A 20437-nucleotide genomic window follows, 5' to 3' on the forward strand; every position below is an offset into this window, starting at 1 on the left:
GCAGCTGTGATGACAGCTGGTTGCATTCTCCAAGGAAAAGGTGCTTCAATGCTTCCTATTTTTTATCTTCTTTAGCTCAGAATACAGTGGTCTAACCTCTACAAGGATGGACCAGTTCCATAATACACTGCCTGGCCCAAAAAAAAAAGTCGCACTCTAATATTTTGTTGGACTGTTTTTAGCTTTGAATATGGCAATCATTCGTGGTGGCATCGTTTCTGCAACGTCACAGCATTTATTTCTGTCCAGAGTTGCATTAATTTTCTACCAAGACCTTATACTGATGATGGGAGAGTCGGACTGCTGTGCAAAGTCTTCTCCAGAACATCCCAAAGATTCTCAATGGGGCTGAGGTCTGGACTCTGTGGAGGTCAATCCATCTCATGCTCCCTGATCCACTCATTCACAATGTGAGCCCCTTGGATGATGGAAAGACCTGGTCATTCAGTATATTCAGGTAGTCAGCTGACCTCATTCTTTGGGAACGTGACGTTGCTGAACTTGACCAACCCCAGATCATAACCCTAACCCCCACAGGCTTGTAGGAACTAGACACGATGAATGCATCACTTCATCTGCTTCTCTTCTTACCCTGATCCTCCCATCACGTTGAAACGGTAAATCTGGACTCATCAGATCACATTTGTTCCTGGAAGATGATGGTTCTCCACTATCCTTCAGACTTTAATAATCCGTTAGATGGTTCTTAACCTGGTTACAGTAATCTCCTTTGTGGTTTTCTGTGCTTGACGCAGCCCAATAATTTGACCCTTCTGAGACAGATTAACATCCTTTCCACAACCACAGGATATGTCTTCCAACATGGTTGTTTAAGAAAAGAGAAGCTCCTCACTGCTTCAGCTAGGGTTAAATAAGTTGTTGCAGCTGAAACGTATTCATCACTGCAGTAATTATCCAATGGAAAATTCTTATCTATTTGCTTAATTAAATCCAGGTGGTGACTCTGTTTTTTGGCTAGGTTGTGTATTTGTGGTAGCAATATTTCAGCAAGGCCCCACCCACAGCAGACCCACAACAGCATCCACTACCAAATGCAGATGTGTCCTTCCTCAGATGTGTCCTGTGTCCTCATTTATCTTCACATCTTTCCTTGATCTCTTCATGTTTTACATCATGGTCAAGGAAGGAAAAGTGTTAAGGAAATACTCATTTCTATTATTCCACTACAACCAGGGTTTATTAACAGGTTAACTGATACTGTTGAGTTACTCACACAATACAGCAAGCAGATTCTCATCCTTAATTTGCAGTATGTAAGGATAACATTTTGCATTTACACATTCAGAGAACCTAAAATACACTATCAGTCAAAAATCTGGACACACCTTCTCATTCAATGGTTTTTATTTAATTATTTTATACATTGTACATTAATACTGAAGACATCATAACTATAAAAGAATACACATGGATTTATTTTGTAAACAAAAAAGTGTTAATCTTCAGTATTAATGTAGAATAATACAAATAAATAAAAAGCATTAAATGAGAAGGTGTGTTCAAGCTTTTGACTGGTAGCGTACATGTTTTACCCACCAGTCAGTGGAGGCCCAGGTATCGACAGCCAATAAGCCGTTTCGGACACTCTGCACAGTTTCTGGAGGAACCTCCGGGCTGTCCAGGAAGCTGATCACCTGCTTGATGACGTTTGCATCCCGCAGGATCAACCCGATCACCACACACCACTCCAGACAGCCCGCCTCCATGAACACGTGGAGGAGGTACCTGCAGGACATAGAGATTCACAGCGAATGTTGAATTAAAGCACACAGAGACAGAAGGCTGGTGTGGAAATCCAGGAGGAGAGTCATTTCTCACCTGAGCTGCACCTGTGACTTGTGTGGGCCTTTGTTGGCCAGCTCCATGGAGATGTGCTCCAGCTCGGCCTGGCTCAGGCTCAGAGTGGAGGAGTTCTCGTCAACCATCATCCAATCGCCATCCACCACTGAGCTGGTCTCTGTCAGGTCTGTGGCCGAGCCGACGCTGTACTCCTCGACTAGTGGGGCGACAATTGAACGGAGAGGTTAGAAGCAACAACATAAAAGCTGATTGCAGGTTTAACTCTCGTGTTGTCCTGCGGGTCAAAACTGACCCGGTTTAAAGTTTGAAAATGTGGGAAAAAAAAAAAAAATTCACAGTGAAACGTCTGATGTCCACATTTTCAACATTTTTGGGAAATCTTTGAACATTTTTTGGTGGAAAAAAGAAATGTTGAAAATGTTTTTTAAGAACATTCACAAAAAAAATCAACCAAAATCCAGCGAATTTCGCTGGATTTTGGTTGATTTTTATGTGAATGTTCTTAACGAAAATATTATAAGTTCTACTGATATATATGTCATCACTTTAGATATTTTTAGGATTTTTTTGGAAGATGTTTACTCATTTTTTGAAAATATTTACAAGAATTTTCTTGCCAAATTTAGGGCATTTTTTTTTAAAAAATAAAACTTCTAAGGGAAACTTTTAAGGAATTATTGGAATTTTCTTCCTAAAGGTTTTGCAAATTTTCAGAAATTCGAAGGATTTTTTTTTGCTGAATTTTTGGATCTTTTTCAGACAAGGAAACAATATTTTTTGGTGCCCGTAAATGAGGACAACAGGAGGGTTAAAACAACAACAAAAGGTGGATGAGAGCCTTTTAATGAGAGGCATTAACTGTTCAGGTCTTGTTACCTTTGTTGGTGAGAAGCGACAGGAAGGCGTCATGTGTCTGTGGTGAGTGTTGGTTGGAGTGAGCTGACGAAGCTGTGTCCATGTCTTTGGCCCTCTGCCCGAGTCCGTCCATCCAGGTGTGGTTGGTGGGAGCTGTCGGGGGCGACGCCGTGTCCATGTCGCTGTTCAGCAGGCTGTCAGCTGACTGGGACTTCAGGAGTCGGGTGCTCAGCACTGCAGGAAAGACAAAAAAGAGTATTAATTATGGTGATAAAAATGTTTGTTTGTTTTTGTTTTGTTCTGTTTGAGCTCATCTTGTGTTCAAAGTCACTTTATATTCATGAGATTTTGGTCTTTATTATATCTGAAATAGGCTTGAAACGGTGCAGGTTTAGAACAAAGGTTAGGTGCTGTATCTGGTCCAGATTTGGAATGAAGATGGGGTTGTAAATGATCACAGGGTTTAAGAATCAGACTAATTCCTGGGTAGGTTTTCTGTGGGTGAGACGAGGAAGAATCTGGGGTGCCAATGAAATCACAACGTGAGGGATAACCTCCTCAAACAGTGTTCATTTTTGACATTTTGGTCAACATTTATGCAATACTTCTGTCACTGAAATAGGACATGCTCTTTTAAGATGCATTTTGCGTTGAATTTTTGCACAAAGTTACTTTTTTAATGTTGAATACAATCTTCTTCATTTTTCCCCTGATGGCTATTGTCAAAATTTAATTAGTATGTCAACAGGGGCATACATGCTGACTGGCTACCGTGTTCTTAAACCCTTCAAAGGCTATTGTATTTCATAAATCAGCAAAATTACACCATTAACAGAGCTAGAAACCGCAAAAACAGGAAGAATCATCTGATACTAAACCATCCCACAGTCATTCTCATGTGCGACTTTTGGTTTTGTCGGGAGCAGTAACCAAACCTAAGCTTAAAACTATAATATTTCATCAAAATCACTTCATTCTACATGACTCATTTAATAATTTGCCAGAAACAAACTGCTGGCTGCAACCAGATTCTGTAAAAAAACAAACAACAAAAAAAATTCTCAGCTGCTCATCACAACTGAAAAGCCATGAGTGACTAAGCAGCGACTAACTGTCACATGACAAAAATTCACTGCGTTTTCAACTGAACTATGCTGAGCTACAGGCTGTGCAGACACAGAATAGAAAGGAAACTAAGTAAAACTATAATGCAGTAAAATATTATGTATTTTTCCCCCATTGCTGGCAATACCTATGAGCACTTGGAAAAATGTTGCACATGCTGATTCCACTTTTTTCACATTTTTAAAAAGCAAATATTTAAAGAAATTCAACATTCATTGTTTTTTGGTTTGTAGCATTAGAACCTTGTTATAATGAACAAAATAAACTTTTGAGTTCTCTCTACTTCCAGCCACGATTGTGCTGATTCCATAGAGGTGCAGAACATTAAAGTGCAGTGAAAAGAAGAGCCCACTGAGTCAAAAATGTGACTGGAGCAAATACATTAAAAAAAGGGATAGGGAGTTCACAAGGTAAAAAAAAAGTGACTAGAGGAATATTGGTTATACATATCCTCAGGACATTTTAACTGCAATAACAGATGCATATTAAGCCGTCTCAATCAATTGGGCATATTCAAAAGTTCTTTGGGTTTCAATATCAAGAGTATTTTTTTCATTTTTGCACTTAGCGTAACTTTAATTAAATTTTTAGTGAAACTTTGAGCGATATCTGACTTTGCTTCCTCACCTGTGCGACAGCGTCCGTTCTTCAGTGGCGAGCTGAGGCTTCCCACAGGAATAACAGGGAACGGCCAGAGAAAATCCTTATGAAGCCTCTTCAACGCTGTGACAAAATCCTCAACTCGAGCCACTCGGTTTCGCTCGCGACACAACCAGCCGATGAGCTCAAAGCCCAGCTGTGCGGAAAAACATCCCAGGTCACGGAGGCGGACCTGCTCCAGGAGGTGGCGGGCGTGGCGCCAGAGCATCATATCGATGTACATGTTCTCTGCACACTCCACATCCCGTCTGGCAGAAGAAAGGTAAAGTAGAGGATGTTACAATGAGAACCCTTTGAACAAAACAGAATAACCTCATTCACCAGCTAATATGTGCAAATATGTGCAAATCCGTACCCTTTAGCAGAAGCTCCAGTGGGCATACTGAAGGTCTTCTGCAGGTTGAACTTTCCTGTTGTGACGGAGTCGGCGGACTGAGACAAGCTGATGCTGCGATTTCTAAAGAACTCGAAACCCGTTGAACTCGGTTCCTAAAGACAAATACAAATGTTTTTCATGTTTACAGGTTTGACAATGTTTGTGGGTACAAAGCATGAAGGAGGTTTTATACAGGGTGTCCCAAAACTTTGACATCATTTCATCACCTAATAACAGAGCTTATCTTAATGAGAATCTGCCAGGAAGATGGATTGGATGTGCTAATGATGGAGATAGTGTACTACTGAAATGGCCCCACGCTCACCTGACCTAACACCGTGCGATTTCTTTCTGTGTGGTTACGTGAAAGGACTGGTCTATATCCCACCATTTCCCACATGTGTAGAGGAACTCAAGAAGAGAATCACTGAAGCTCTGGAGAATGTTACACATGACATGCTGCAACGAGTGTGGCAGGAACTCCACTACCAACTTGATGTATGCCGTGTCACAAGCGGTGCACACATTGAACATTTGCAATAACTTTGGAACTTTATAAAATTACCATCCCCCAGAATTTCTCATTTGAAATTTGTAGAATAAAACATTTTATGTCCAAAATAAATCCCATTAAGTATCATTTCTCCTCACTCTGATAAGGACATCTCAAATGATGTCAGTTTTTTGGGACACCCCGTATTCACTAGATCAAGTACATGTGACTGGCCACAACCAATTTGATATTAGAATCACTTGTCTGCTTTCAACTATCTTATTGCATGTGTTTTCATGTGAAATGGATTACAAATTAACCACATATTTTTTACAATATTATCATCATCCTTACTATGCCATCAAAATCAGATTTTGATATTGGCTTGAAAAAAAATGCATCCATTGAACAGATGTTTAGCTTTTCAATGTGGACAGATGAAAATTATGAACATCAGTGATTCAGAAAATCCATATGAAGGCAGATACAGAATTTACAGAATTTCTCTCTGTGGATTAATAAAGTCTGTTTAAGTCAAAACAACCTTAAGTTTTTTTGTATATAGGAAAATTCCAGTCAGGTTTTTGCAATACATTCCTTTTCTTGTAATTTGTCCTTCACTGATTTTCAAAGCCAGGTTGATTGAAAAGCGGGAAGAACTTCGGAAGCTCCTCACCTGAGTGGTGGGTGTCGGGGGCGGAGTCTCCATCTCCCCTGAGCCGATGGCTTTGAGGAATCGGATCATGTGCCGGCAGAGGTCCCACTTCCCCTGTTCAAGTGCGGTGTTGAAGAGAAGAGTGGCGTGCTGTCTGCTCACAGCTGGAACCTCCATGTTCTTTATGGGAAAAGAGAAAAGACAAAGAGGTTTATAGATCACTGCTTGAGGCTGAAAATGTCCAATAACTCCTGCATTATGCTATCAAAAGTTAACTGAACAGGTGCATGCAGTGTGTGTTAACATATGCGTTCAATCTTATTCTACCTGCAGTATAATCAGATAGGAGGCTGCTGTGTCCAGATCTTGAGCCATGAGACACTCCTCAAACAGATCTTTGGGGTTTCCCACAGCTGCAAACAGGTAGTTCCACAGAGCATACTCTGTCTTCCTGGCACAGTGGACAATGGTCTGCAGGAAGAGGGGGAACTCTGTAATGAACTTGGCCACGGTGGGCAGCAGAGGGTCGGGTATGGGCTCCCGCGATGTCGCCTCTTCTTCCAGCACCACGTGAACCATGAGCTCCATGACATGCGGGAAGTAGGGGAGGGAGGCACAGGACTGAGCCAGCATCAAAGCCTGGGAGAGGAAAGAATGAACTCTGTGACTCTGTAGATAGAAATAATCTCATGATACGATCTCTTACATGGTCCGCAGAAAGCAAACAAAAAGACTAAAGTTCGCGTCAGTGAAGTGTGTTTGATTTTAGTCGATATGGGACAGGTTGCTCCACATACCTGTTCGCCCAGGTTGCGAACCAGCAGCTGCCTCAGGATGTGATGGAGGTAGATCTGGGAGGTTCTCTCCACGGTGCAGTAGGGGAACAGCGCCTCCAGTGGCTCTGAGGATCCCTGCAGCCCGTCGTAGAGCACAGTCTCATTGGTTGCCCCCAGCACCAGGGCATCTTCGAAGAGCACGGCCAGAGGGTAGATGTTGATGTGGAAGGGCAGCATGATGCGCCTGGAGAGGAAGGAGTGGGGCTTACGATGGTCTCGGGGGAACAGCGGCAGCCAGACTTTCATGCCTGCTTCTCCACAGGACAACCACAGGGCCTCCAGCAGATGGCGCTTCTTCTTGTTGGAGCGACAGGTGGTCCACACGTTCTCCACACACTGGGCCAGCACCACAGGAGGGCAAAATGGTAGCTGGTGGAGAAAGACAAACTGTTAGAGGAGTTTCCTGAATAAATGTCATTCATTTAAAATGCTGTTATAGATGCTTTAGGTTTGTGGAAGAGTAAAGCTTGTTTTATGCTAGACACATCCACAAGGTTCGTGTGGATCGGTGTGGACAAATTGTGTCATTTTAGCAGCTACGCCCCCTCACACAACCCTTCTCAAGCGCACCTCCAAATTTTTCTAACAATGCGGACAGACACGTGGAAAACTGGCAGAAGAACAGGAGCTCATAACAGCAGAAGTTCAGAAATACAGGCATTTATACGATTCATCACATAGAGATCACTGTGACAACCGGGTTATGAACAATTCATGGCGTGAAATAAAAACTGTTGAAATGCAACTACTCTGTAAAATGCCATTTCATAAGTGGTGTCTGGTCCTAGAGTAGACCAGGTAGACGTGTGTTTGCGATACACTGCCTCCTGCAGTTTGGGAGCAGACGCTGCATGGAGTCTACAGTCACGTTTTTTCGAGCGGATTTCCAAGCGTCTCATTTCCGCACGAACGTGGCGTGCAGAAAGCATAACTCAGCCTTTACTTTTCTCAACTACAAGAAGAAATGATTTCTGATTTTGTTTGGCTAACAGGTGGAGAGTCACAGATGATTTTGAGATGAGGCTGCAGATTTAATAAAACTAGCACAATTGCAGAGACCAAAAACTAATTAAAGTGTGATTACGGTTTAGTTGCATGGAGATCAAGGTGAATAGAACATTTGACAACGCGAGACACTAAGCTTTATTTGCAAAATTAAGTTTCTGTCAAAAATTTAGAAAATCCAGGAGTGGTGTTTGGACTCACCAGCTTCTTGTTGACTGCAGGCGTCTCTTTATCTCGTACCTGCGGTCCAGAACGGTCCCTCTGTAGCATGATCAGCTGGCCAGCCAGGTTCAACATGATGCTCTCTGCCATGCAGGCCTGGCATGGGCACACGTTACAGGAGCATTAACACACCTTAGTTATAGCTGGGTGAGTGTGTGTGGCTGTGTGTCGCTGTGTTACCTGCTGCGGGGCTTTCAATGTGATGCCAGTTTCTGTGCGCACAGACGTGAGCGTGACCGAGACCACGAGGGCTGGATGAGGGATGTAGCGAGACATTGACACCTCCTGTAGCAGCTCCACACTGGCTGACGGATTTGGACTGAAATTGCAAGTTCACAAATTTAATGACACAGCAAAGGAAACGACACAAGATACTGGGGGACTATTTTAGCAAAAGTGATGTTGCAAAAGCTCAATTTCACCTGTCAATTTTCAGTTTGATGGTTGACCATCTCAAAATGCCGGCAAAGACATTAAAAGACGTAGCATTTTAAAATATTGCCCAGTTAAATTTACCTGGGCAAAACTTACCATTGCCTGGAAAGTCACTAAAATAAATGGTCATTAAAAACTTTGAAGTAATCTGAAATCTGCTGTTTGCTGGTTTGTTTTGTTTTGGTGGGACTTGGTGGAAAGGTGGAGCATGAGTAAAAGAATAACTTATTACATTTTGGAGTGGATCCAACTTGTTTCACAGAAATATCCAGATATTTATAAAGGGGGTTTGGTTGTAGAATCACATATCGGAGAAGAGTGGACTATTGGCCTTGGCAGAGGTCTGCGTTTTCCCAGCGTCCTTCCATTTGACAAAGTCCTTCAGTTCTGAGGCTGGCATGAGTCAATGTCCCGGCCAGATGAAAAAGCAGAGGCCCAGTTTTGGCATGTAACAGGTTTAATGTCAAAAGCTTTTACTAAAGCCTCTTTTCCCAAGGGAAAATGTAGCTGAGTAACACTATTACCTCACAATACCATGGCTATTGATGCCAGGGATTTCCCTGCTGCTGGAATGTGTCAAAAGAACCGCGGAACCAGTTTAGAAAAGACACCATCATTTCTGAATAGAACTAGCGCTTGTTCTGTTGTCTCAACACTTGGAACTTTGGCCAAAATTCTTCCTCACGCATTTTATTTGTTAAGTTACAAAGCACAAAAAGAAAAACTGGATGAAAAATGCCTGGCAGATTGCAAACAGATGGGACTATACTAAGAAAAAGATTAATGTAATTGAGTGTTGTGGAGCCCTGAAGTTAAGACTGGAGCCCACCTGTCGTTCCTCCTCTCGATGCTATAGAGGCAGATGGAGCAGTCGGCTCTGAACAGGATGACCATGTCTCTGAAGACGTTCAGCAGCAGAGTGTCTGAGTGCAGCTTTGTGACTGAGGCAAAGGCATTGTCCAGGTTGGATGAGCGTTGATAGAGCCTCAACTGGTATTAACAGACGGAGAAATCACAATGAGACACAACTACACATCTAGAATCATGATATGTAGCATGAAATACTTGGTTTTATAAGGAATAATGATAAAGTAAGGGGTGCTTCAGTTTCACCTGCTCTTGCTGGTCTATAAAATTGTAACAGGCCACCACCACAAAGTCGTTCCACCAAGCCAGACCCCCTGTCACCGTCATGTTCTGCTCCTACAGAGAGACAGGTGGGCACAAATACACAATTATTCACGATTTCAGCCAAACATTTAACCTGAAATTTAACAATACAGATTATTATTTCTGCAGCTTTGAAACATTTCACTACAATTAAGTTGTATGTTACTCCACTTAGTTAAGCAGTGATAACTACCCTTCTTTTAAGACAAAGAGGGATTTCTATTGACTTTTATCATTCAATAAACACTATCAACATACCTGAGTGATATTCCCAAACAGCTTCCATTTCCTTGTGAATAAGGAGTAGTGTGCAAATCCCCGCCTCCCTGCCACAGCCATACATTGGCCTGCTGTGTCTATGGCTGCAAACTGCAGACATAAACACACACACACACAGTCATCCATGAGGCAAACAATATGACAGGTTCAAGTGTTGACATGCATCTAAAGTCATAAAAGTTAACAGTGTTGATAGTTTAACTGACATTTTCTATTTGCTACCACTTAGATGACGTATTTTCAAGTCGAGTTTGTTTGCACAACCATATATCACATGAAATTAAATGGTTGCAGGCCCACATCAACAACAAACCCTCTCTAAAAAAGGAGGAGAAACTATTTTATTGTATTTTTAGCTCCTGCACCTTGCAGAACAATAATTCTGCTCATGTACACACAGGTGAGATTGCAGCAGGAGTCATTTACTACGTAAACACAGGAATATCACAGGTTTTAGTCTGCGTATGTACCCTTAAAATGAAATCACATGCAACATCAGAAAGTTCAGCACTAAAGAGGTGGAGTTTTAAAGATTATCTCATGGATGTTTCTGTGTCTAACAACTTTCCTAGTGCTCAACGTGATGGACCAACTAACACAACTACAAACACACACTTACCCGTATAGGCCAGTTACTCTCTAGGTATGTGCTGTGAATCTAGAGGAAACAAACAAAAAAAAACATGATAAAGAGTGAAACATCACATCAATTAAACTGTATATACACAGGCACATTCAAGTTAGGTGAATTAAGTTCCTCTGTGATGCAACAAAAACTAACATAATGAACTGTTCCCACCATTTACTGCAATACTGTTTATTAGTTTATATTATCAGGTGGTTCTGCCAATTCTTCATTTGCCCTTTATGATCCAGAAAAGACTACTATGCTCATGGAATTGTTAACAGAGCACTCATTAATGTATCTCCACACACTACAAGTGTACAGGACAATAGGAACAAGAATTTACCATTTAAACTTCCTGCTTAAGGCTATACGCACCCAGCTGCTTTACAAAAGATCATAATCCAACACAATGTAATGCAGCATACTGTAAATAAGTCTCTTGCCTAATATAGACCAAGGCTACAACGCTATTACCAAGAAATATTTCCAAACTCTTGTCACTGTTGTATAAATCACACCTAACCAGGAGTGATGACTGCACGTCCTCACCTGGACCACGTGCCAGTGCTTGTGTCCCAGTAAAGTGCTGAGTCCCTGAGAGAGAGAGGAGTCGGGGTTGGGAGGGTGGTGCATCGGGCTGCCGTCGCGTGGGTGTATGTGTGCGTGCGGGTGTGCGTCAGAGCTGCTATGGATCTGCGAGGGGTCGATGCAGGTCAGGTAGAGGCGGTCTTCACCGTGGAGCAACACCTGCTCCTGGTTACTCTGCACGGCCGAGAGAGGAGCAAACAGACCACGAATGTTTAATGCCGGCGTGCGTTAGTGTGAGTGTATGCGGTGATGTGTTTCCACTGCCGCTCTCACCGTGCAGGGGTTGACTGTGAGGGCACTCTTAATGAAGTGGAACTGCAGTATACCGGCCTGCAGGGAGGAGGGAGGGGCTTCAACCATTTCCACATCCTGCTGCTCCTCTTGTCTCCTCCTCTCTGGCTTGTAAGGGAGCACCCACAGGTGATAGCCCTCTGCTCCCCAGCTCTGGAAAGAGGCAGGGTGCAAGTTTTAGGGTCAAAAAATGGAAAAATAACAGACAAAATTCATATTTCCAATACATGATAACGATTAATTAAAAAACAAATCTCATTACTGTCATTGGAACAGATGCAAAAAACTAATAGTGTTCAGACTCTGTGTTACTTTTGTTTCACTTCAATGAAAAGCAATTCGCTGTAATAACCGTGGTTAAGTGAAGCCAGGATTTTGCAATAAAACAACCACAACTCAAGCATCTGTGCTCATTTCACACAGTTTACCTCTTATTTTGGCTTATTTTATGTTAAAATGTGAACTGTAGAGTAGGATTTAAAAAATCCACATACCATAGAGCTGATTTTAAGGGGGTCCTTCTTGGTATCATCGGAGCGATACCTGAGGGGAGGAAATGCAACAAAAATAATCTTTCAGAAATTGTATTAAATGATGTGTGAAGTGTGTAGGGCTGCGTTTGTGTGTGTGCGTCCACCCACGCAAAGTCTTCTCCCAGAGTGCAGATAAGGTGAGCTCCGAAGACACTCCACAGCGACAGGCCGCCACACTCCCATGTAACCATGGCAACGCTGTAGTCAGGTGACCAGCAGATTAGCTTGACAGGGCCTGTCTTGTTATAGATGTCTGAAAAGGCAAAGAATTTAGTTATAAGATTTCATATTTCAGTCATTGCTTTATTTTATACTTTGAAATTGAGCGGATCTCTGCAAAAATGGTGCACTGGTGAAACTTCTGAATTTCCTCATATTAAAACATCTTTCATTATGCTCTTCATCATTACAAGATTACCCATGAAAGCTGTCAAATATTCCTTATTATCTCACTCACACAAGATTTAGTAACTGTGAGAAGTTTTGAATATTTCATTAATTCACTGAGCTCAATTATTTTTCATCTTTTTCATCTTCCGAGGAGCAGGAACTCCAAATGACACGAAGTGAGAAGAAATATGAAAGAAGCAATTATTATTTGATGAAAACTTTAGCAATAGCTGGACAAATCATTTCTTTTCTCCTGCATGCCACTTAAAAATAACAGTTTTTTCCCTTGAAATCATTGATTTCTGATAAAACAATCAACTTACTATGACAATTTATACTATAATTAGATATGATTTTAATGCAATTATACATATCAGAGTAGATAACATTATGGGAGTCTATATATTTATATGATACTGTTAATTTATTTAGACAAGATTTGTTTGTAGACTAGAATTACTTACTTACTTATACTCAATTAAATTCATACTTATGCAAAAGCACAAAAGTGTTAAATAAACTAAATGCCAAAATTAAAAGTACTCTATGTTATGCAGAATGGCACTGAGGCATTCATGTGTTCATCAGGTTATTAAACTACTTTGCATAGTTCATCTGCTGGATAGCTTGTGAATTTACCCTTGAACATTAATAAAGTTTTGAATCTTAATATATGTATTACATTACAATATAATACATAGTATTTTTCATAAAATATTTTATATATTATTAACTTAAATTGACAATATAATGAAGTAAGTATAGTAATAAAATGACAATAAGTAAAAGTATACAGCAGCAGACAAAATAATCATTTGTAGTGTCTTGATGTGTTTGGGACAAGCCTCAGGTTAAATTTTGTGGGACTCTAAAGTGAGTTGCTTTGATGCTAAGATCTTAATTGCAAGGAAACAGCAAAACATCAGCTAGTTTCATTGTTTAAATAACACTGCGCCTATGTGGTAGTTCAACCACTAGGGGGAGCTATGGTCTTGGTCACATTACAGGACTGTGACTGAAACAGATATGAACCAGGAGGAAACATAAGCATGTACGCCCATAAAGGAAACCAGTAAAGGAATTTATGTTATATCAGTGAGGAATTTGTGTGAGGGTAAGACAAGATGAGACAGATAAGAGACGGCGAGGGAGAGTAAATGAGAGATACCTGGATAGTGTTTTGGAGTGAGTTCCAGTTTGTGTGAGAGCTGCATGGATCCTGTCGTGGTGTCTATCATGTACACCAGCACTGAGCCGCTGTAAAGAGAACAAAGACACTTCTATTGTCACAACCTGTTGTATAAGGTGAGAAATATCGCCTGTAATCAAAGCCAGACACTTCAAGGACCAGGAAGTGCTTCAGTTGACATGTATCTTTAATTTGGAGCTGTTACATCCGAACGACACTTCTAAGCTTTGAATCACTCGCAGAATTTCTGTGCACTTGATTGAACACTAAGTCGACACACATTCATGCACATACTTCTACACTAACAAGACAAGGTCAAGGTATTTATTTGTGCTGATTATAACTGATTAATCACAGAGGATTAAATCTGATTTCTGCAGATGCCATTCTAGTCAACCTCTTTCATCACTGAGTTTGATTAGAGCAACAACCATTTTTATCATGAAGGGTGCAAAAGGAGTTTGATTTTAGGCTCCACTTTCTTTTTCAAAGGACTGTCGTGACAATATTCATATAAAGAATTCTTTTGCTGTGTGTGTGTGCTTGTTGTTTCAGTAAGGTACAAAAACTTGTAGCAAAAGATGTAGAAGGAAAACAGGAAGCAGTGAGGAGAGAAATTCCTGCCAACCTGGCAGATTGCATCATCCACGAGGAGTTCCTGACAAGCACACACTAGGTTGCCTCTGCAAACACAAACTGACAGATTCTCACACTGGACACACACCACATGGACAACAATCTCCCCCTAACACACAAACGCAAACCAACACACACAGGTTTTCTTCCCAACGTCGTATTGTAAAGACAGAGACACGGAAGGAGACAGTTGAACGGACATGTACCTGGCACAGCCAAAGGCCATCAGTCTGTACTTGTTGTTGACGGCCACACAGGTACCATCAGTCACGTCTGCTGCCCAAACTCCCTGCAGCTGCTGGACACACACAAGAAACCTTGATGAATTATAAGTAACTGAATGATGCCAGGTTCAGGTCAGCACAGTGTGTTTGAAAAGCTACCTCGCTGAAGTCTTTTTTTATTTTCTTATATATATAAACATCCAAAAGAAACTCAAAACACACATTACCGTCAGACTGCTTGGTCACGATTTTAATTTGACATTTATGTCTGAATGCGCATTCATATCTTCATGGCAACCTCAACACCCACAGTCCAATTTCCAGAACATAATTTCAAGCCAAAATGTTAATATTAAGCTCCTTCTGCCCTTTTTGGATGTGAAAAAATATCCTGAAAATACAGTCATTTCTGTTTACATCCTGCCAAGATAAGTAATAGCCGCAGGCTCTGCACTGAGTCATATTAGCATGACATTAATGAAAAATATAGTTTGGGTAATTGTTCTCTGCAAGTAATTCTGTTTGTTTTGTTTGTGGGAAAACAGAAGTTACTGGTGCTGCTGTCAATAAATAAAACATTTCTAGAAGGGAAGGACATTCACAGCTCTTTCACTTAACACACAACTTGTTCAGCACACTTGAAAAGCTCACCTTGTACACATTTAGACTACTGACACTTTTTTAAAATTTTGTTTTACAGACATGCAGATATCCTGTAATATGATTGGAAATTATTTGTCTTTCTATTGCATTTCTATTTCTATAGTCATGGGCTCAGGCATTCTGCAGCTAAAACAGCTACTAAGTGCTGTAAAAGTTATCCATTTTTCATGATCTGGGACTGTAGCCTTTGTTCGCCTTTTACAAAAATCTGTAGGTTTTAACATCAACCGACTACACTCACACTAATATGTTTTCATTTTGAGACACATAACTTCTGCTTTGTTATGCTGTTCCAGAGTTTTTAGAAAACAGACTTATAGAAAAGTGCTGACTCTGTTTTGGTTAGAAAACTCTGGGCCTGTGCTGTAGTCTGGACGGGCAGAAACTAAGAATTTTGGAAACTATGACTCAGACATCTATGTTCACTTAAATTCCTACTTTCATTTCCTAATTCATCAGGCTACTATCATGTGACCATCTTCAGGAAGAAAACAAAAACACTGTCTTGATTACAGGTGGTTAATTCAATATAGACAATGAATTAGGGTACAGATATTGCTCACCTTGTTGTGCAGTTGAGGGAATCTTAGTAAATATTCTTCGCCACTGCTGTTCTTCTATAGTATTTTGAACAACTAACCAACCATAGTACTTATTCATGTTTACACCTGTGTGCCCAGCGTATGCAAATGGTCAGGCCCGATAGTATGCAAGCACGTTATCTGCGAAATGTAGCTAAAACACTTGGCAATGTGGTTGGAGATCACTTTTGTTTTAAAATGCCATTGCAAGACAAATATGTATTCGTGGAGATGTGGCCTGTGTCTCTGAGTATTCTTACATCTGTGGTGATGGTGTTACTGAGTGGTGTGATAAAACCGAGGCGTCCATCGCTCAGTACCACAGCGAAGCCGTCCAGCGTCACACAGTACTCCATACAACGTATATACACTCCCTCCAGGTCCAGAGAGGGGCCACCTACACAATCACACAGAGAATATGTTGGGCTATGTGAGTTGGACAGAATTCACCATTGTTGCACATGTAATTTTTATGGTGATTTATAATGAATTTTCCAATACAGGAGGTCCTCGGTTTACGTTGTTCCGCCATTACGTTGGAACAGATTATGGGCCAGTCCTCGGTTTAACGTTTCGTTGTTACGTCAGAACTGGTTCAGTGGAACTAGTTGGTGAGCAGAATGGATGAATAAGTAGTTATATAGCAAGCGGAGCGGATGAATACTGTACGTACAGTAGTCAAGTGGCGCTATAAGACGGATTTGTTTACATTTGCTGCCACATTGGATTATGCCACATTCGTTAACTTCATTATGGCTCCCAAGCATAAGTGATACGGTGATGCACGTAACGGCTTTGTTTACATTTTCACTGGTATTTTCCTACCGACTTATGTTTCAGTGTGAGCTAATAACTGTTTGTCGTTACTGTAGTTGTATAAATATGCAAACTGATTGATATCGTGATGCATGTAACGGCTTTGTTTACATTTTCACCGGACTTACGGTGAAAATCGACTTATGCCACACTGTAGGAACAGAACGATGCAAGTAGAGGACCCCCTGTATTAGCTATTGACTGTCTGTACTCCTTTCTTCAACTTTGTGCAGGGGTGTGCTCTAACCTCGAGCCGACTGCAGGTCTAGTGAGAAGGGGATTGTAGTGAGGCAGATGGCCTTGCGTCCGTTGCTGCCCAGCCCATCCCAGTGCAGCACATGGAGGTAGCCATCAGCGGTGCACACCAGTAAGTCCTCCCGGAGGGACTGCAAGCTGATGGGAATAAAAGAAAACACAGAAATAAGTTTCATTTGGAAAAAAATGGCAGAGGAGTCTGTAAAACACAACAGACTGCAGTGGTAGGTAGAACGGGTGGGAGCAAGATAACAAGATAGAAAACAGTGGACTATTCATTATCCAGCTGTGCCCTGAGTGAAGCCTGAAAGGTTTACTGGCCAGCTGTGATGAGGCCACATAGCTGCCACTGCCTGGGCTCACTGTCTTCTAACGCACAAGGGAACAAACAACAGTGTGTCTGTGTGCATTAAAGTGCTTCATTGTTTTCCAAAAAGTCTGAGAGGTTCACCATTAGCACGACCAAGAGGAGTCACAAAGTGGAGAAATGAAAAGAAGCAAAGGATTTGAGCGCAGTGGACTGACAGCGTGGAGGAGGCAACGTCTTTTACTGCAGCTCCACAGCAGCAGACGCCCACTCATCTCCTGCACAATCAAGCTGCGCCTGTGAAATGCCAACAGAGCGCTCTCATTCAGATGACTACCCTGTAATCTCTGTCAAGAGCAGACAGTGGAGGAGAAGCGGCAGATGAGCGCAGGGACACGAAAGACATAGACAATACAAACACGAGACAAACAAAAAGATAGTTTTTTGTCACTCAGCGAACAAAGGCTTCCAGCTCGAATGACGTGTGGGTGATAGAAGGGAAGGTGAGTGACTGAAACAAAAACAGAAACTATGAGATAACTCGAAGTGCCACACAGGAGAAACCCAAATTACTGTAAACTGGCTCCTATCGAACAGACTCCTGTGTTGTTAATTGCAGTTTTGTTTTAGATAAAAGGCATTTTTCTTCATCAACTGTATTACAGATTAAGTAATAAAGTAATAAAGAAATGACATACATACCATGAATGTTATATATTTATATGTCAGTGTACTCATTTACTAAGGCTACTTTCTTGATTGATATCTATAAATTGTCTTAAAATACTGAAAAATGATTATTCTACAGCTCTTATTGATGTCTGATTTAAAAATGTACAAATGTCTTGTTCATTCCAACTTTGCAGATTAGCTTGAGCCATCTCAAAAGATTTCAAGCCAATAAACAAATAAATTGAGTAAAAAATTAATGTACTTTTTCATGTGCTTGGAAACACAATAGACAAAGCAGGCACGCCACATTTAAAAGGAACAACAAGATGATTTATCACGAGGAAACATGATAGCAATCAGAGTCACACGAGCATTAAACAACGTCAAACAGATTGATGGAATCTGGTCAGGAAATTTGCATTCTCAAAATACCTTGTGATTATCCAGGGTTTTTCTGCATCACAGCATTTTTGGTGCCACCCCAAAGAGGCTTAAGCCAGTCCCAGAAGTATATTACCAGCACCAAAATGATAAGTACTCAGAATAAATATAGAAATTACATTTTTTTTAACCAGTTTTGTTAATTGGGGTTTCATTTACCCAAGCATAATAGACATTTTTGCCGCTCAAACGGTTTTTTAAAAAAAACAAAAACAAAAAAAAAAAAAAAAACAGGAAAATGCATAGAATCCTGTTGAATAAGGTAACACAGACTCATTATTTTTACTGTCATGGTTTTTGTCAAGTGGAGTCACTCTCAAAAGGCTCATTCTATGTCAGAAAACCCAGAAAATACTGTCCAGAAACCATACATATTGCATGAAGTTGATTTAAATCAGCTGTGCTCCAGGCAACACTTAACTCCGTTCAGCTAACAGTGAAATCAAAAATGCATCTTCTATCATTCCTTCCTTCCATCAATCACTAAGCCTATCCACGTATCCTCATTCATCTGTCCATCCCTCTCCTCTCTCAGCAAACCTCCATTTCTGCCGATTCTGCAGGCCTCTGCCTTCACAAATGACAGTACAGGAGCTTAGCATCCCACTGCACCTCGGTAATCGCTCACTGCCAATACTGACTTTCCATTAGAGGAAGAAGAGACTTTTTCATGCCAAATTCCCTTCACAGACACACAAAGAGCTATTCATTTGTAACTTTGTAACAGCAGTAACAATGGAGGAAGGCCTTTAAACAGCCACTGGTGAACTGCTTCAGCAAAAATGCAGCTTTAAAATGTTCAAAATGTATCAATTCAGACTAAACTAGAATAACACTGATTCCGTTAAAACTGTGTGGGCTTTCAGTGGAAAACATCCAGTGTTTAATTTACCTGATCTCAAATGACCAGAAAATATGTATACATGGAAATATACGCGGCAGTGAAGCTATACACAAGGAGCTGGACATAAACAAACATGATTCATAGCACTCTTATAGTTTACAGCTAGCGCTTGCATTACGATACGGTGAGAGTAAATCTTTCGGTGGTTTCAGTGAGTGTAGGTGGCTAAGCCTGTGCGAGCGTGATGACACATCGAAGGCCAAGAGTGAGAGTGGAGTGGTGTTTGTGCGAGGCTGAGGCAGACAGGTAGACACAACAGAGAAAGAGATGGCATGAAAGCATCTACCTGGTGATGGGGGCCTCCAGGTCCACAGGCTTCTTCATCTCTAAAGACAGAGCAGGGGCACATTGCTCCTCCTTATAACCGGGTGTCACCTTCACACGAGGACTTCCTCTGTGAAAAACAACACAACATACATTATTCCAAATACACATATTAGTTCAACAGATATGAAAATACACCTGCTGAAATCCTAAAATCCCAAAATGCAACTTATTTTTAACTGATGGAAATGACAAAGATCATTGAATATGCCCCAACTTGCCTGACTTCTGCTGGCATGTTGCCGAGGTATGTGAGGCACACACACCCAAACACAATGCAAGCCACACAAACTCTTGATACCCAGCACACAAATTAGAGGATTAGTAAAGGATGAAGGAAAAGCAGACACCCTGAAGAAAATGGAGAATTTGGAAAGCATTCAGAGCCATTCACCTTTTGCACACTGAAGATTGTTGTAGATTTTTTTTGTCTCAAAACCTGAGAAGAAAGTGTGCAAAAGCTAAGAAGGTCTGAATTATGACTGATCAATGGATAAATTTCAAATGTTATGAAACTAAGCAATTACAAAATAGCAAAAGCTTTTGAAAAATGAGACTAATGCTGTAATTCTGTTGTATCTGAGCAGATTGGAACTTTCAGGAGTTGTTTATGCTTGCCCACCGATTAATGTATATGTGTGTCAGGCATGCACGCTGTGGTCCAACCAACATAAGCCCAGCCTTGTTATTTAATAGGCATTCCTTGTACATTCTGCAGTGCGCCTGACCCGGAGTTTGAACTGTTGTGTCAATGATTTCACAAATTCATGCTGTTCTCCTTATGACAGTGACGCATTTGATTGTGTCTCATGGTAATGCTACACCAGATGTTTTAAATCTATTACACAGGAAATATTGAACTGAACCTTGACTTTAATATATCAAACTACAACATCTGTCAGAAAAAAAAGCAGTTCGACAGATCATTCAGCCCTAGTATGAACACTTTCTGAAACCACTGCACTTTTGTGTAGTTTTATTCAGGGACAGTTCATTAGAGACCAATCTGGCATTATGCTGGGATGTCCACATGCTTTTAAAATGCTGTGATAACTGCAGAAGT

General features: G+C 41.0%; 1 protein-coding gene across 2 annotated transcripts in view; it reads right to left on the minus strand.

The window, feature by feature from the left end:
• ric1 (RIC1 homolog, RAB6A GEF complex partner 1) overlaps positions 1 to 20437 on the minus strand; it is a 46773-nt gene that overhangs the window by 2711 nt on the left and 23625 nt on the right. Inside the window, exons 4-26 of one of the 2 annotated variants that reach the window (XM_035957713.2) lie at positions 19337 to 19444; positions 16719 to 16864; positions 15916 to 16052; positions 14394 to 14482; positions 13531 to 13619; positions 12081 to 12225; positions 11934 to 11982; positions 11422 to 11592; positions 11110 to 11322; positions 10552 to 10590; positions 9912 to 10022; positions 9597 to 9686; positions 9313 to 9473; positions 8229 to 8367; positions 8028 to 8144; positions 6783 to 7190; positions 6313 to 6624; positions 6007 to 6165; positions 4817 to 4950; positions 4429 to 4709; positions 2698 to 2910; positions 1840 to 2017; positions 1558 to 1746 (exon numbers count right to left, since the gene is read on the minus strand). In XM_035957713.2, coding sequence (XP_035813606.2) covers positions 1558 to 1746; positions 1840 to 2017; positions 2698 to 2910; positions 4429 to 4709; positions 4817 to 4950; positions 6007 to 6165; positions 6313 to 6624; positions 6783 to 7190; positions 8028 to 8144; positions 8229 to 8367; positions 9313 to 9473; positions 9597 to 9686; positions 9912 to 10022; positions 10552 to 10590; positions 11110 to 11322; positions 11422 to 11592; positions 11934 to 11982; positions 12081 to 12225; positions 13531 to 13619; positions 14394 to 14482; positions 15916 to 16052; positions 16719 to 16864; positions 19337 to 19444 — 3678 coding nt within the window. Of the gene's footprint in view, positions 1 to 1557; positions 1747 to 1839; positions 2018 to 2697; positions 2911 to 4428; positions 4710 to 4816; positions 4951 to 6006; positions 6166 to 6312; positions 6625 to 6782; positions 7191 to 8027; positions 8145 to 8228; positions 8368 to 9312; positions 9474 to 9596; positions 9687 to 9911; positions 10023 to 10551; positions 10591 to 11109; positions 11323 to 11421; positions 11593 to 11933; positions 11983 to 12080; positions 12226 to 13530; positions 13620 to 14393; positions 14486 to 15915; positions 16053 to 16718; positions 16865 to 19336; positions 19445 to 20437 lie in introns of both variants that reach the window. The other variant, XM_023291325.3, reaches the window with a different exon arrangement.

This window comes from Amphiprion ocellaris, chromosome 17 (genome assembly GCF_022539595.1).
Source record: "Amphiprion ocellaris isolate individual 3 ecotype Okinawa chromosome 17, ASM2253959v1, whole genome shotgun sequence".
Classification (NCBI taxonomy): Eukaryota; Metazoa; Chordata; class Actinopteri; family Pomacentridae; genus Amphiprion; species Amphiprion ocellaris.